Source organism: Lemur catta, chromosome 5, assembly GCF_020740605.2.
Source record: "Lemur catta isolate mLemCat1 chromosome 5, mLemCat1.pri, whole genome shotgun sequence".
In the NCBI taxonomy this organism is placed as follows: domain Eukaryota; kingdom Metazoa; phylum Chordata; class Mammalia; order Primates; family Lemuridae; genus Lemur; species Lemur catta.
The window spans coordinates 14,346,382-14,363,168 of record NC_059132.1 but is presented as its reverse complement, the minus strand read 5'-3'; the positions used below and the strand labels follow the sequence as shown (position 1 = coordinate 14,363,168).

Here is a 16,787-nt window from a genome sequence, read left to right as displayed (position 1 = left end):
CAAATCTTTGGGCAAGTATGATCAGGAGAAGGCACAAATGAGTTAACACTGAGAATGAAAAGTGGGGGAGATTAACACAGACTCATATGAGAATTTCAAATTATGAGAGAATCTTCCCACAATGTTGCAATAATAAATTTGAAAATTTGGATGAAATGGACAACATTCTGGGCACTGGTTTCCAAACTTGAGCATGCATCAGAATCACCTGGAGGGCTTATGAAACATAGATTGCTGAACCCTCCCTCAGAGTTTCTGATTCAGTAGGTCTGAGTGGGGTCTAAGATTTCTAACAAATTCCCAGGTGCTGCTGCTGGTGCAGGAACACAGTTTGAGAACCACTGTACTAGGGACTAATACCTGCTCCAATTTGCACACCCCTAGCCCCGCTTCCTGAGCTGCCTAACAGCTTTCTCCCATCCGGATCAGGAATAAAAGGGGGTTTATGATCACTGGCCCAAAACGCCTACAGTTGGATGACTGAGAAATGCCAGACCCAAGCAGTGAGGCCTTACCCACGACAGGCACTGTCCTTAATGCTTTTACCTGCATGTGCCCATTTAATCTCATGAGGTTGGTACTGCTTCTTTACTAGATGAGAAACTGAGGCACAAAGAGGATGAATAATTCCCTGAGCCCACAGCTGGTAAACTGCGGACTCCCGTTCTTTGCACACGCCCTGGAGCAATGCTGGCCACACCACCCACGCCACCTGCACCACACACACCTAATTCTCTGCCCTGCACCTCTGTGGGGTGGGCCTTGCTGTCCTGACTGGCACACACAGGCCTGGAGGCCAGGTGCCGCTGGCCAGGCGACCACAGTGGGGGCTGTGGACCACTCGAACTCTCTGAGCCTCACCTCCCGCATTGGTCAAAAATTGGGGTCAAAACTGGCCCTTTCCTCGCAAGGTTGTTGTGAAAAATAAATCAGTGTCCGCCCCCTGCCTGGCACACACCCGGTTTCCACTGCAGCGGCTTTACTGCTGTCGTTAAAGTTGTCATTATGTAACCGCCAGAGTTTGTTCCGGGCACTTCCACAGATGGCATCTCATTTCGTTCTCACAGCCACCCTGGGGGTAGCTAGTGGCCTTTCTGTTTTAGGAATAAGGAAAATGAGGCTCAGGGAGGGGCAGTGAGGGACCCAAGGTCCCCCAGACCGCCAGTGGCAGAGCCTGAATTAGAAGCAGGAGGCCCCCGAGGCCAGGGCAATGGCATCCACCCATCTGCGGGTCCTTGTACCAAGAAGGGAGGGAGGCAGTGCCCACCCAGACCCCAGGCATACTGCACTCCGCACCCCTCACTGCCCAAGGCCTCACTCTCTACCCAACACAAAAGTTCAGCAAGGGGCAGCAACTTGCCCAAGGTCACACAGCGGGCAAGTGACCTACGTCCAGACCCAAGCCTGGCGGCCCTGCAAATCCTGAGGCATCTGGACCGTGGGCAGCAGAGAGGAAGAGCCCCCAGCCTGCTTCCTCTAGCCCTCCCCGTCCTCTGAAACCGGCCCTGTCGGTGGGCAAATACACCTTTCTCTCCCAGTACTGAGCCTGCACAAATAAAATAAAACTGCAAACAAAAGAAACAAGAATCATAACAATACAGCAACCATTGCTCTGGGAGCGGGGTGGGCGTGGGAGGGAAACCGCGCTGCCCGTGTGCCAGGCCCTGTGCTCTGCGCGCTCTCGCTCGCTCACAGCTCACGATCATCCCCGCAACGCACGCATTATCTTCCTTTTTACAAATGAGAAAACCAAAGCCTAAACATACGGAGTCACCTGCTCAAGGTCACTCAGCTAGGAAGCGGCCAGTTCAAATTTGAACATGTTTCTGGCCAACAGCTCATCCGAGTTCTCGCCACTTTCCGCAGAACAGGAAACGCAAGGGGCCCCAGCCAGGGATGCAGCGCTCGAGAGTTTGCACCTAACGATTTTAGAATTAGCCAGGAGAAAACGATTCTGCTTGTCTCCCTCAGGCTGGAGCCGAAGGTGACCGCTCCGCCTGCGGTCCTGTCCACCGTGTCCCTGGGCTCGCAGAGACAGTCCGTGGGGCGCGAGCAAAACTGGGAGTGGTCCCCTGCTGGACTGCAGTCTGGAGGGGCTCGCTACTCGCGTGCCCCCCAAAAAAATCCCGCTATTTTCTCTAAATAGGAGCTGCTCCTGCCTTTGACACTTGGGAACCCGGAGGTCCCTAGATCTGCCCATCCCCAGGCGGGTTCCTACCCGCTACCACAGCCCGCTCCAACCTGCAACGAATTTCTAGAGCCAGCTCTCCGCTCCCCACAGGGCGACCCCAGGTCCCCAGCCCAGCCCGGGCCGGCACGCGTGGGCACCTGCGAGTCACGCTTCGGTCCGCCTGGCCGGCCAGGGAGCGTCTCCAAAGTGGCCGCGACGCCGCGGACGAAACTCGGGCGGGGGCGAATTCTCCCCACGCGGGGCGGTGTCTTCTGGAGCGCGGGGAACGCTTCGGGGCTCCCCTTGGCCCGAGAGCAGGGCGCTCGAAGCCTGCGCCCCGGGGTGCACCCCTTTCGTTGCTCCCGCGGCGGTAGAGCGTCCAAGAGGCTTCCGCGGATTCCGCAGGGTCGTTCTGGGGTTGCAACTCCATTGTAACTGAAAGGATTCATTTGGTTTGGTTTTTGCTCAGATGAAAAAATTTGGAAGAAAACGAAAACCCCGTCAGCAAAAGACAATTTCACAAGCAGCGCGCTCTGCCCGCCCAGCGCGGCGGCCGGGAAGCGGCCCGGGCCAGGAGGAGCGGGGAGCGTCTGCTAATTGCAGCTTCGTTAGATTTCGGGTTTGGGAGGCTGTGGTTCGGGCGCTAATATCCGCCGCCCATTATCCCGGCTAATAAATTTGACCTATTGTTCGTTTGTTAAAATGATGTCACCTTGGAACAGTCCCTAAGCTCCTATTTCCATGAATTAGGCCTTTATTGAAAGCCGGGAGCCAATGAGAGGAGAGAGGCTTGTTGATCGCAGCCAATGGCTGCGGCGGGAGAGGAATTAGCAGCGGAAACTCCAGGTTCGGTTCAAGAAAGATGACACAGAGCCTGTCGGGCCCGCGCACTCTTGGCAAAGTTTCAGTGCGACGAGAGGCGCCGGGCGCTCCATGGCCGCGCCGTAACGGGGACCCAGCCGCCTCCCCGCCCAGCCCAGCCCAGCCCTTCCGCCCGCCCAGGATGGAGGCGCCCGCCAGCGCGCAGACCCCGCACCCGCACGAGCCCATCAGCTTCGGCATAGACCAGATCCTCAACAGCCCCGACCAGGACAGCGCGCCCGCCCCGCGGGGCCCCGACGGCGCCAGCTACCTGGGAGGGCCCCCCGGCGGCCGTCCGGGAGCCACATACCCATCTCTGCCCGCCTCCTTTGCCAGCCTCGGCGCGCCCTTCGAGGACGCAGGATCTTACAGTGTCAACCTGAGCCTAGCGCCCGCCGGCGTGATCCGAGTGCCCGCGCACAGGCCGCTGCCCGGGGCCGTGCCGCCGCCTCTGCCAAGCGCGCTGCCCGCCATGCCCTCCGTGCCCACGGTCTCCAGCCTGGGCGGCCTCAATTTCCCCTGGATGGAGAGCAGCCGCCGCTTCGTGAAAGACCGCTTCACAGGTGAGCAGTGCAGGCTCCAGGCTCCAGGCTCCAGGCCTCCGCCCTCCCGGTGCCAGAGGCGCCGCGCCCTTTGCGCTCCACTCCCGGAAAGGATTGCAGAGGCCCAAGCACGGCGGAGGCCTCAGCGCCTAGGGTCCCGGGCAGCCGTGGAGGGGAGGGTAATCGGAGAGTTCCAGGAAAATAAACCCGTGTCCGGGGGAAGGGGCAGGGGGCAGGGGCGTCTGCCGACCGGCTTGGTACCGCTGGGGATGCGCGGGGCCAGCGCAATAGCGGACCACTCTGTGTCCCACGGGGCGCCACGGGGTCCACACGGGGCCTGAACGGCGACCGAACCGGGCTGGGCTTCACGGGCCCTCGTGTGTCTCCACAGCGGCGGCCGCCCTCACGCCCTTCACCGTGACCCGGCGCATCGGCCACCCCTACCAGAACCGGACGCCGCCCAAGCGTAAGAAGCCGCGCACGTCCTTTTCCCGAGTGCAGATCTGCGAGCTGGAAAAGCGCTTCCACCGCCAGAAGTACCTGGCCTCGGCCGAGAGGGCGGCGCTCGCCAAGTCCCTCAAAATGACGGATGCGCAGGTCAAGACCTGGTTCCAAAACCGGAGGACCAAGTGGCGGTGAGAGAGGCCTGACCCGGCCCACCTTGCACCTGCCCTTCACCTGCACCTGCCCCGCCCCAAGCCTCAGTCTCGCTCTCTCCCATCCCAGGCCACCCCTTACGCGCCCACCCCCGCAGGGCTGGGCCTCCCCGCCCCCGCCTCCCGTATTTCATCTCCTCCTGCTGCGTTTCGCCCGCTGCGTTTCTCTCCCCATCACGCTCCCCCGCGCCTCGGCTTCCCCCACATCCCTCTCCGTATTTCTCGTGAGCCCCCCAACTCTCTGTTTCGTTCGATCTCTTATGCTCTTTCCATTTTCCCTCACTTCCCCTTCCCCAACACACACACACACACACACACACACACACACTGGCCTCCCGAACTCTCCTCCTCCGGCCTCATCCAGCCGGTTCGCTCCGATTTCCAACAATCCGCGCGGACTCCGGGTCCCCCTCTAGCTCCGAGTCTCGACTCCATCCAGCCCTGTTTTTATCCGATCCCTGTTTCAAGCCGCACCAACCCGTAAACGGCGAAGCGATCGCATCCCGGAAAGGGGTTCAAGGCAGGGCCTGGGAGAACTGAATGAGAGCGACCCCGCCGGGGCGCCGCGCGGGCGGTGCAGAGCCAGTCCGCCCACCCGCGGCCCCCGGTGACCCTGCTACCCGCAGGGCTGAGTCGGTTACACTTACGCCCTGCCCTTGCTATCCCGTGAAAGAAACAATCTTTATTGTTGGCGAAGCCACAATACCCTGGCGTGCAGGTGGCGGCGGGCGACCCCCAGGCGCCCAACAAAAACAAACGGTCCCAACCCACTCCCGGGATACGAGGGCCTCGGGCTCAAAACGAGGGCTGGGGGTCAGATGGGTTCTGCGCCTCTAGGCTCCCGGGTGGCCTAGGGTCGGGGAAGACTGGGGCCCCGCCGGCCGCCCCGCGGAGCCGGGTGCATGACAGCGCTGTCCCTCTCCCTCCCCCGGTGCAGGCGGCAGACGGCGGAGGAGCGGGAGGCGGAGCGGCAGCAGGCGAGCCGGCTCATGCTGCAGCTGCAACACGACGCCTTCCAAAAGAGCCTCAACGACTCCATCCAGCCCGACCCGCTCTGTCTGCACAACTCGTCGCTCTTTGCTCTGCAGAATCTGCAGCCCTGGGAGGAGGATAGTTCCAAGGTTCCCGCCGTCACCTCGTTGGTGTGAGCCACCAGCGCTCACCGTCGCCACGGATCGCAGCCCCCACTCGGCGGGGCACCCCAGACCCCTAGCCGGGCTGGGGGGAACCGGGGCCCAGAGAGGAAGGGCCGCCAAGCTCGAGCAGGCCCCGGGGCGCGGCCACAGACCGGCAGGCCGCGGAGGGGGGCTGGGCCCGGGCTCCGCGCGGCTGCACAATCCCAGCCCCCGCCCCGCGCCCCGTCCCGCCCCAGGCCCGGGCCTGACAAAGAAAGCGCCTTACGTTTCTCCGCCCCCCGCCCGCACCCTCCGGGCCGGGCGCCTGTATTATACTTTGTACTTTTGCCCAAACGTGTAAATAATAAAAGTTTTGGCTTTTTTCTTTAGAAACCGGTCACCTTGCTTCCCCCGCGGGGGCAGCTGGAGGAGGGGTGGCCGCCCTGGCCGTTGGGGGAAGCGCCAGGGGCCGGAGCACCCTGCGTTTAGGCTGGGTCCACTCTTCTTTTCCGTTCCTTTTATTTAAGTCGTTTTATTTAATAAAAAAGTTAGCTATTTCACTTAACGCCACTTTTATTTCGTTTTCGTTCCAATAATGCTCGGCGACCCCCGGCCCTGAGCCCCACCGGTACCGCGGGAGAAGCCGAGCGGCGGCGTGCGGGGCACGTCCACTTCTCCAAGGTTCATCTGCTTCCGCCTCAGCTCGATCCCTGGCCCGGTGCCCCGCGGAGGATGCGCGGTGCAGGTCAGTTCGTGCCGGGCGCCTGCAGCCTGGGTGCCTGCGGGACGCGGAGGGCACGTGGGAGAGGTGCTTTAGGGCCCGAGGCCGCAGCCCAGCGCCGGGGAAGGCTGCGGAGTGAAAGGCCGGCCTGGGCTGATACCTGATCACAGGTCAAATCCACCGGGAGGGTGGGAGGCGCGGTGGCCTAGAACTTCTTGGAACGAAAGCCGGACTTTGTAGACCCCTCTGCAACTCCGCAACCCGCTTTGCGCTCTCCGTTTCCAGGGGGCCCGAGAGAGGCCCCGGCCCAACTCACAGACCTGGCTCGGGCGGATCCGGGCGCACGGCGGGCGGGCTGTGAGCAGAGCCCATGCACGCCCTGGGTCTCCAAACGCCCCGGGAGCAAGGGCTGCGCACACCCCCAGGACCCCCGCTCCCTGCTCCCTCTCGGGTATGCGAGGGACCCCAGGTGGAGCATAACGTCATGTGACGTCATACAACCCCCGCGGCGTCACAAGGCAGGAGGGGCGGGGCGCCCGGAACGCCTAGAACCCTAAGCCTCGATGTGGTGGCGCGGTGGACGCGTCCACACAGCTTTATCGTGGCTCAAGAGGTGGAAGTTTCTTAATTGCTGGATTTGGGAGCGGCTGGCCCCTTCTAACAACGACACACACTCCACACTCAAAGCTTCCGTAAACGTTCCCTCTTGTTTCCCTTTGGTTATTCTTTCGGACTTTTAAAAACTTTTCTTCTTTTCTGGTCTCTCCATTTCTTTCTTTACTATGTTCCTTATATTGTCCTCTATTTGTTACTCCAGGTGTCTGTGTACTACATCTTTTTCCTTTTCTTTATAGCCTTTTGTTTCTCTGTATAGTTCGTTCTCTATCGCTTTCACTTTCTCTGAGTCTGTTTTTGTTGTTATGTGCGCTCTTCCTTCCCCTTTCCTCTCCCCACTTCTGACGCTTGTCCCCTGTCTGTCTCTCTCCAGGTTTCTATTTCTCTCTCCTTTCCACCATCCCCCTTTTTGTCCTTTTGTCTTCCCTTTCTCGCCTCTCAAAACCTCCTTGCACCTCTCTCTGTCTCTCGCCTCTCTTTTTACTTTCTTTCCTCTTTCTCCCTCTCTCCCTCCTCCAGGCCTAGCTCCCAGCAGCTCCATGAGGCTAAACACTTATGGGGCAGTGTCCCAGGGCCCAGAGCAGCCCTGCCCGCCTCACCCCTCTGCCTCCCTCAAGCCGAGCCATGCGCCACCCCGCGGGCTCCGCGCCTCGGAGCCTTCGTTACACGCGGGCTGCGGGATTGCCTGCGCTTGCTGGGCTGGAGGAAGGGGATGGCGCCTAAGGAACACATCAAGAGCTCCCAGGGCTCCTGCGCCCACTTCCAACTCCAAGCCCTACTTATCCGGGATCCGTGCTCTGGGGACATACAGACACCCCGGGGAGCGACTAGGATGACTCGGAGCTTTGGGTCTCCTCCGTGGGTGTTTTCCTGAAATGCTTTTATTTCCTCCACTAAAAAAGCCCAATAAACCCTGTCATCGGGTTAGGAAAACTTGGCCCTTCAGCTGGGGACGAGAGGGACATTTGCCTTTGCTGGCCAAGCAGCCCTTCCTCGAGGACTAGCGTCGCTTTCCAATTCCCTCCGGTTCATTCTGTTGCTCCATAATAAGGCCTAGTGTTTTTGTTTCTCTAAATTACTTTTGTTGTCTTGCCATGGTGACCCTCGGTTCTTGGGACTGTTTGGGGAAACACACACGTTGTCTTTTCTGTATGGCGCCTCGCTTTGCGCAAAGGGTCCAGGGCCGAGGGGCCTGCCCGCGGTCGGCGTCCAGGCACGGGAGGTGGAAAACTGGTCTTGCTGCGGCCCTCGAGGGTCCTGGCTTTCTCTCACCTGGGGTCTTCGCGGCGTTTGCTGTTTCCGAGCTCTGCCGGGATCCAGCCTTGCGGAGCCAGAGTTCAGCTAGGGGTCTCTTCGAGTTAGGGGGCCGAGCCCACTCGCGCGGGGCCTGGTCGCGACCGTCTCTCGCCTACCCACCCAGAGCAGTGTGGGAGCGCGTGCCCCGCGGTGCAAGGGCACTTAGCGCCTAACCCCCTCCTCCCGACGTGCAAAGCCGCTAGGTAGTCATTTCTGCCTTCAAGGGACACAGATCCCCGCCCGTCCCCCGACCAGGAGGGCTGTAGGGCACAGCTGGGGCACGGACATATCTGGATCGGGCAGGTTACCCGGAGGCTGAGCTTAAGGGGGAAAAAATCTTGGGAGGCCTCACAAGGCGCCTTTTGGCGACGGTCCGCCAAACTTAGGCCGGCGGAGGCTCCGGAGGCAGGCGGGTGAGTGTTGGCGCCCAGGCCGGCCGAGGGGGACATTGAGAACGAGAAGCAGCCGGCCTCTGGGCGGGAGCTGCAGATACCGCCTCGCCGCCCTTCGCCGCCGCCTTCCTCAGTCTGAGTTCCAACGTCCCTGAGACCGTGCCCATTTTACAGATGCAGGACAAGGAGACTATTGGCAGCTTCCGAGCAGACTGGTGGCGCGCGTTCTCCTCGCACCCCGGTTTCAGGGGTGCACCGGGGCCCTAAGCGGCAGGCCCGAAGGCCTGAGCCTACTGCGTCGGCGAGGAGGGGCGAGGCTGCCCCGCCCGCGTGGGAAGTGGGGCGGCGCTCAGCCCTCCCTGGGAGGCTCCGCAGCTGATGGAGTCTGGGGTTGGGGGACGACGTAGTGGGGACCTGGTCAGATCAGAGCCCTCGAGAAAGAGGCCCGAAAACTCTGGGGCCGGCTGCTCGCTTCCCGCCAGTGGGAACGGTCCACCTTCCGCAGCTCCGGGTCCAGCGCCGGCCGGGGACCCGAGCTCCGCGCGCAGCGCGCGGTTTGCCACGACTCGCGCGACGTCTGCGAGGTTCGGATGCCCTCCCCAATTTGCAGGAGGAAAAACTAAGCCGCAGGAAGTTCAGAGATTAGCTCTGGGTCGCGCAGCAGCGGCGGCCCCGCGCTCTCCCCAAACCAAGCGCTCTCCATAGTGCTGGGGGCAGGGGTTGTGTGGTGAGGAGGGGAGGCGGCGGGGGGGGGGGGTGGGTGCCTGCAGCCACCCTGACGCTAGGCCACGGGGTCTTAGTGGGACAGAATAGCCTGTCCGTTCCGGCCTGGGCGGTGGGCTCAGGCTCAGAGATCCAAGGGCGCCCAGCGCCTCCAGCCTCCAGGCTTGCGCGGTGGCCCCTTAGCCGTCGGTGTAGAAGCAGGGAGACCTCGCCGCCACCGTCCTGAGCTTAATGGTGAGACCCGGAGGTCCCGCTGCGCCCTTGGGCCGGGCAACCTTCGCCTGCCCGCCTAGGCACCTTCGCGAGGAGCGGCGCGCAGCTGGGGCCTGCGGCTCTTCTTGTGGACCCGCGCTCGACGGATGCGGCTGGTCGGCGGCCACGGCCGGGGCTGCAGCGAGCGGTGCGCGCTCTTTCCGCCGCGGCGAGGCCAGGCGCTCCGGAATACGGGCTGCGGAATCTGGCGCTGAAGGCTCCTGAGAACCTTCGCCAAAACCCAACCTTGGCCTCCGCGAAACTAAAACCCACGTGTACCGAGACCGGAGAGCGGCTGGCGTGGTGCAAGCGCCTGCGTTCTGCGGTGGTGGAGGTCTCTCGCCACGCAAGGCGGTTTTCCTTGTGTGAAATTCACACGCCCTTCGCTCCATTTCCAATCACCAGCTTGGTTGAGAACATCTCTTGCCAGCGATGACCAGTCCCAGGCGCGCACTTTCTTGGTCCAGACACTCGCAAAATCCTTGAGAAATTGCCATAGTGATCGTGCTTTCTAGTCGCCGGCGCACCCAGCCGCCGGTGGCACGCAGATCCCTGCTCAGTGCTGCCGTGCCCCTGTTGTGTGGCCCTGAGCGAGTGGGTTCAACTCTCTGCGCCTTTGTTTCCGAAACTGTAAAAATAGGCATTAAAGACTCTTCTAGAAAAAGAAAAAAACAAAACCAAAAGCATGGCTTATGGTACAGTTGGTTATCAATTTTCTTGTGAAAATAAAAGCATTTAAAAATATTTTTCGAATAAAAATCTAATTAAACGCCTACTAATTAAAAGTAGAGGTTTAATCAGAGGTGTTGCTCTTTTGGAGGAAAAGACAGGAATGGAGCAGTGTTCCGCCACTGCGGTCAATTCTCCTCCGGTCACTGATGGTAGAGATGATGACAAAGCCATCTCTGAAACCGGGCCTGGCTTAGACTGGTTAGACTTGTCAGTATCCTGGTGGTACCCTGAGGTCAGTGGCCTGATCAGCCCCTCACTTCAGTTGAAACGAAAGTCGTTCTTGTTTCTGAGCGGCAGGCAATTAATGAGTTAGTTATTAAACCCCTTTGGTTGTGGTTTCTTGTTTGTTTATTTTTACACCTTCTGCCATCTCATTGACTCCCCAGAACAGCCCTGTGTTCCCATTCTACAAATAGGAAGTTGAGAAGCAGAGAAGTCAGCCGACCCACCCAGGTTCACCCTGCGCCTTAGCTGGCTCTGGACTCAAACGTACCTCCCAACCGGCCTGCCGGGCCGGCTGTGGGGCCAAAGCCGGGCTGTGCCCCAACCCGACCATGGCTCGCAGCCTGGAAAAGCTCTGCTGGCCGCGGTTTCATACAGAGATTTGTGCTGACCCAGACTCCCTGGTTTTAAGAAGCCAAATCTCCAAGTGGAGCGAGTCGTAGATTGCTTTTAAAAGCCTCCGGACCTCGAGCGCTCGCGCGCTGGCGTGCGACCTGGATGTATTAGCTTTGCTATCAAGCCCCATTGATCGAAGGGTTTATCTGGGACGCGCTGAAATTCTCAGGGGCCTGGAACCTGGATGGCAGCGTACCCTTTGCCTCCTTCGTCCCCCATCTAGGAAAAATCCACTACTTCCTCCAGCCAGCAGAGACGCAGCCAGTAGGAGCGATGCCGAGCGCTCCAAGAAAAGGCACGGCTCTCCCTCCCCTGGGTAGGGAAAGTAGCCCTCCAGGGTCCTGGTGAGCGAGGTCCACCGATTTCCTGGGGCTGCAGAAGGTGGTGTGGGCTCAGGGGGCCCTATGAATATCCAGTATGCTAAACAGCCCCTCATCTGCATCTGCTGCTTGGCCCGCCACAGCTGGGACGCTTTTGTTGCTAGGACGCCGTGAGACTTGGGGGGGGAGGAGCAGAGAGAAACTCAACCCGGAAGTTGCTGGGCAGGGGGCCACTTCATTAACGCCTGCAGTTTAACTTTGTTTGTTGGAAAGGGCAGGTGGGGCCTCTCTGAGAAGAATGGGGCCCTGGGCCCTGTCCTGGGCTCCAGAGCCCCCTCAGAGCTGCAGCCACCGGTATCCTCCTGGGCTCCAGGCACCCAGTAGGTACCCTTTGCTGAGGGCACCTGCACAATCTCATGCAATCCTCAGAGGACCGCAGGAGATAGGTACTATTGTAATCTGCATTTTGCAGATGAGGAAACTGAGGTTCTGAGGAGTGACACAACATCCCCAAGGCTACTGGGGTGCCAGAACTGTAAGGGAAGCCAACTGACTCCAGCTCATCAGCTTTTATCCACCGAGGCCCCCCAAGCCCCCGTGTTAGTAAAGCCAAGGTCTTCATGTGACCGCCAAGGGGAATTCTGCCCGGTGTGAAACACTGTCATCCCTAAACAGTATCAGATACGATATAAACCAGAAAGTCCCGGGCCGTGTTTGAAACATAACTGTTGTTGCCGCTGTGATCACTATTCTTTATTTCTCTTTTGAGCCTCCTGAAGGAGGTTGGTAGTTCCTGCACTTTATCTAAGACATTCAGGATCTTCAACTGCCCACGCCCAGCTCAGGGCTGAAGAGCAGGCCCCAGAGAATCCCTTGGGGGTGAAGAGCCATGGTTTAGCCCTCGGCTGCTGAACCCCAAGGACTTTCAGCTCTAGGGAAGGAAGATGGCACTTGCATGCATTTTGCCCCCTGCACAAAGAGTTCTGAGTTACAAATCTCAGCTTTGCCACTCACAAGCTGTGTGGTCTTAGACAAGTCTCTTTGCCTCTCTGAATCTCAGTGTCCACATCTGTATATTGCAAAAATAGATCTTCCTCATGGGGTTGAGGATTAAACGACATAATCTATTGAGCACCTCCCCCGGAGCCTGATGCATGGTAAGCACTGTGATATATTATTATTATTAATGGCAGGTGACTTTCCACAAGATAAATATTGTTTTTGCTTTCCTCACAGAGAGGAGGAAGCACACTAGTAACTCCAGGAGTGAGTAACTTGCTCACAGTCAGACATCAAGTAGCAGAGCTGGAATCCAAACCCAGTTATGTCTGAGGTTAGAGTCCTGACGTACCTCAGTCTGCACAATGTCTCCCCTGAAGAGGACCTTCTGGAAATGCTTGTTGATTAATTGTTGGAAACCCAGGTTATTCTAAGAAGAGTAAGTAACCAGGTGCTCTGCTGCCTTCTGAGGCTTCGGTTTAGTTTGGTTGTGATGTTTGGCACTCTGCAGGGGCTCAGTACGTGTTTATAAATAATAATACTAGTAGTAAGTAGCATTTATAGAACACCTACTGTGAGCCAGGCAGTGGACTAAGCATTTTACCCAAGCATTTTACACATTTAACCCTTAAAATGAGCCTAGGAATTACAGCTGCCCTTGAACAACGTGGGTTTGAGCTGTGAGGGTGCACTTACAGGTGGACTTTCTTCTACCTCCGCCACTCCTGAGACAGTGGGAACAACCCTTCTCTTCCTCCTCCTGCTCGGCCTACTCAGCATGAAGATGACAAGGATGAAGACCTTTATGATGATCCACTTCCACTTAAAAATAGCAAATATAATTTCTCTCCCTTATGATTTTCTTAATAACCTTTTCTTTTCTGTAGCTTACTTTATGGGAAGAATACAGTATATGATACATGTAACATCCAAAATACATGTTAATCAACTTGATGTTGTCAGTAAGGCCTCCAGCCAACCGTAGCTGTTAGTAGTTAAGTTTTGGGGAAGTCAAAAGTTATGAGCAGATTTGCAACCACTTGGGTGTCAGTGCCCCTAACCCCTGCATTGCCCAAGGGTCATTTGTAGACAGACACTAATATTCCATTTTTAAGATGAGAAATTTGAGATTTGGGGACATTAAATAACTTACTGATGGGTTGGAATCCAGGTGTTCTGAATCCAGAGAGAATTCAATATGTGCTGAGCACCTACTAAGTGCCAAGCTCTGTACTCAGGACCACCTTGTATATTTTCTCACTCAGTGCTCACAATAACCTCATAAAACACAACCCCATTTTACAGATGAGAAAACTAAGGCTCAGTAGCTTTAAAGGGTATGTGTCCAAGGCTTCAAAGCTGAGTACAACAGTTCTCTATCTACTAGCCCAGGATGCTCCAATTTATTTCGAAAGTTGGCCTTGACCAAAGACCCTGTGGAGAAGGGGCAGATGCCGCTATGGAAGGGGTAGTTATCACACAAACGCGGCTTCTGCCAGGAGGAGGCCAGGCGCACCTGGGGTCCTCCTGGGCTCTTTCTGAGGGAGGGAATGTCACTGATAGTCACCAGGCAGTGATGAAGTGTCCAAGGCAAGAGGAACATGGAGCAGTAAGTCAGGGATGAGGAGGGCAGAGAGAGGGCTTGCAGGCCTACTCTCCACCTGCCTGCGGGTGCACAGCCTTGCGGGGAGCCGCCCTCCTCTCCTCACCTCTCCTTGTCCCCCCAACACCCCGCTCTATTTGTCTCTGCCCCCGCCTATCTGCAGGAGGAGCTGCCTTGGGTGAAGACCCCAGACCTTTGCACAGTTCGTGCTCGAAAGCAGGGGAGGGAAGCACACCTGTGGTGCTCAGCTGCATCTAAGATTTACAGACCAGGAAGGCGGATTGTTTTGTTTCTCCTCAAATTCATCAGGTGGAAAAGCAAAAGACCTTGAACCTGGAATTACTACATCCTGAAAGGCAGGGTCTTAGCTGACGTCTTGGATTTGTTTCTTCCTCATAAGCCAGGTCTTGCCAACCTGGCCTTGTGCCATTCCAGACAAGCTTCTCCTGGGGCCTCCTGCTGCTCCACAGAGCACTGAACGCTTAGTAGGTGGTTCGCTGAGTTCTGGAGACCGTCTTACCCACAGCCTGAGCTCCAGGGCTTGAGCTGTGAGGCTGTCTGTGCTTGGCGGGTAGAGGTCAGGGTCTGAGGCTCCCTGCAAGAAGGTTGCTTGGATACCCTGAACAGAAAGTTGAACCTGCACTTTAAGTAGCTTAAAAATGATTTGTCAGTGGCAACAATTTACAAAAATATATTCCTGTTGCAGCATCTCCCAGTCGCCAGGATTTATGGCTTCATCTCCTGGATTTGAAAGCGTACCGGCATGCCCTAGCAAATGGGAAAATGTATGAACAATTTGTTGGCTTTTTTTTTTTATCAAGTTTTCCCAAATATGTAAACTCTGAGAGTGCCTTATTCTTTTTAAATGATCATTCATTTGTCTCCAGACTCTATCTTTTGGCACAATTTATTATTCTCTATTTCAAAAAACTTAAATGCATTTTGCATATTAGCACGTAACTCTTGTTCCTGTCTCCTCAGTGTGGAAAGGGCTGGATTGCTTTTATAAAGAAAAAAATGGCTAATAAAATTGGCCTCAGCACCATTGCTCTGCAATTCTTATGAACAGTAAAGTGGTACTTACCGTCATTGATGTTAAAAGCTATTTCTAAATTATGGTGCCATTTATTATCTCTAGTGTCCAAAGTAAGTTTAAATGATGCTTATAATTCATGTTTTACCAAATTTCCTTTTCCCCCCGAGGATACCTCTGATTAACTTATGCACATTAAAGCGCTTTTTAAATTCTTCTTTTATTGCCATTATGCTCTGAAAATCTCAGCGATTCTCAAAAATGGGTAATAAACTTGAGATAAAATGCTGCAGTTTTAGATCAATGCTGACATATCACTGTGGTGATTTCTACAGAGCTAAAGTGATAATGCTTCATATTTACGGAATATATACTAGGTTATTACTACAGTATTACCATTTTGTTCTAAGATGAAATGAGTAATTTACCAATTTATTAAACAGTTACATTTAAGTATTGCTTAGGACATTACCACCCCAATCTGTTTACTTAGCTTGAAGAGTTACCATTAAGATACCCTGTTTATTTAGGTAAAATTTGTAATCATCATGCCTTCCATTAACCAACTTATTTTTCTGCAAGGCTAATTGTCTGGAAATGAGTTTCTTCTTATTTACTGTGCTGCATTCTGCTTAGCTGGCTAAAAACGTCACCCCAGCAAGAAGTGCTAGGGAAATTAATAATACATACAGAGAACAGTTTTAATTAGTATAATACCAAATGTTAATAAAAGATTTATGACACCGTTAGAAAGTTCTAACAGAAGAGATCTTAACGGCTTCAGGCTCAATTTGTCAGGAGAGTACAACCGCGTCTGGCTTTTGTGGGAGACCAGACTTGGGTGGGTGCAGGGGCTGGAGGGGGTGCTCTGCCTTTAAAGGAGGTTTGCTTGGAGCTGAATAGAGAGACTTCATGCCAGGGGAGGGGAATTTGAGACGCGGATAGAGAGTGCTCATTTTAACTTGAAAGATGCCAAAATTTTTGCAAAAGAGGAACACAGGCCAGCCCCGGCTCTCCCGAGACGTTTTTCTGAAGCACCAGTGTTCTTCATCGGAATGGGGAACAGAACTTGGAGAAGCTGGGCTGCTATTAGTTCAAAAGCCATGGGAAAATGAATCCACGTGAACCTGGGAAAAGAATAAATGGTACTTTCTGAGCATCTATTATGCATCATGTGTTTACATACGTCTACAGTATTTTAACCTTCTCAGCAGAGAGATAGCATTATCCTCATTTTTCCGGTAAGGAAGCAAAAACCTGGAGGGTAAGACCCTTGCCTGAGATTATACAGCTAGTGAGTAGAGCAGAATTTGAACCCAAGTATGTGAAAACCTCAGCGCAAACTGACTCCTGCAAGGCAGTACCTGCGTGAGGAGTGAGTGACCCCGGTCTTCATCTGTGTGTTTTGTTCACATGATGTTGGCCAAACGAAGGTCCGAATATGGGGCGGGAGTGATGCAGACAAGCAAGTGGGTGTTTAAGGCATTCCCACCCTGCTACTGTCCTTGCCCCAAAGGGCTCCCTCTTTATGTGTCCATCTTCCCTACTATGACAAGAGCTCACAAGGACAGGGGCCATTTCTTACCTCCTTGAGGTCCTCAGTGCCTGGCACATAGTAGGCACTTTTTAAAAGATTTAAGGGACCAAGAGAAAAAAGGAAGTGTAAAGGAGAGATGAACATAGCTTCAGTTTTTGGTGTTACCGGGAGAAATATTGGCCTTGGATAAATACATTGTGTTGTGTTGCAGGAAATCGCCCACCTCCCCGCCACCAAGCACACTGCACTGGCTGAAGTATAGGGGTTATTACTGTTGCCATTTTTTCCAGCCCCCAAGGGCCAGGTCTTAGCGCGGCGGGAATCCTTCGTACAGTAAGCTGATTCTTTCCTAGCTCCCCTAATAAAAACTGACCAAACCAGTTACTTTCCTAACATTCTTTCCAATTTGAGAAACTCCATATCATGAGGCACTTGAGGGCTGATGGCTCTTTCATCCTACCCTTGATTAAAAGAGAAAAAAATAGCAGAAGTTCTCAGACAGAAGTTTTCTGGGCTACGTTGCAAAACAGCCTGGGCTGCTTCTAGACAAAGAAACACAATGTCTGAGGCCAGGGCCATCCTGGGGGGAGCCTGCGAGCTTC

General features: G+C 55.5%; 1 protein-coding gene across 1 annotated transcript; it reads left to right on the top strand.

Moving 5' to 3' along the window:
* The first annotated feature begins 3,055 nt into the window (after positions 1 to 3,055).
* On the top strand, positions 3,056 to 5,904 carry TLX3 (T cell leukemia homeobox 3). Its single transcript, XM_045552679.1, has 3 exons — positions 3,056 to 3,594; positions 3,965 to 4,208; positions 5,167 to 5,904. Exons 1-3 carry the CDS (start codon positions 3,174 to 3,176, stop codon positions 5,375 to 5,377), a joined length of 876 nt encoding a protein of 291 aa, XP_045408635.1. The 5' UTR covers positions 3,056 to 3,173; the 3' UTR covers positions 5,378 to 5,904.
* The last annotated feature ends 10,883 nt before the right edge of the window (positions 5,905 to 16,787 follow it).

Bases quoted from the DNA above. Each gene is read 5' to 3' on its own strand.
- TLX3 (XM_045552679.1), top strand. From the start codon at position 3,174: ATGGAGGCGCCCGCCAGCGCGCAGACCCCGCACCCGCACGAGCCCATC. The intron at 3,595-3,964 runs GTGAGCAGTGCA...GTGTCTCCACAG, and splicing joins CGTGAAAGACCGCTTCACAG to CGGCGGCCGCCCTCACGCCC. The intron at 4,209-5,166 runs GTGAGAGAGGCC...CCCCCGGTGCAG, and splicing joins AACCGGAGGACCAAGTGGCG to GCGGCAGACGGCGGAGGAGC.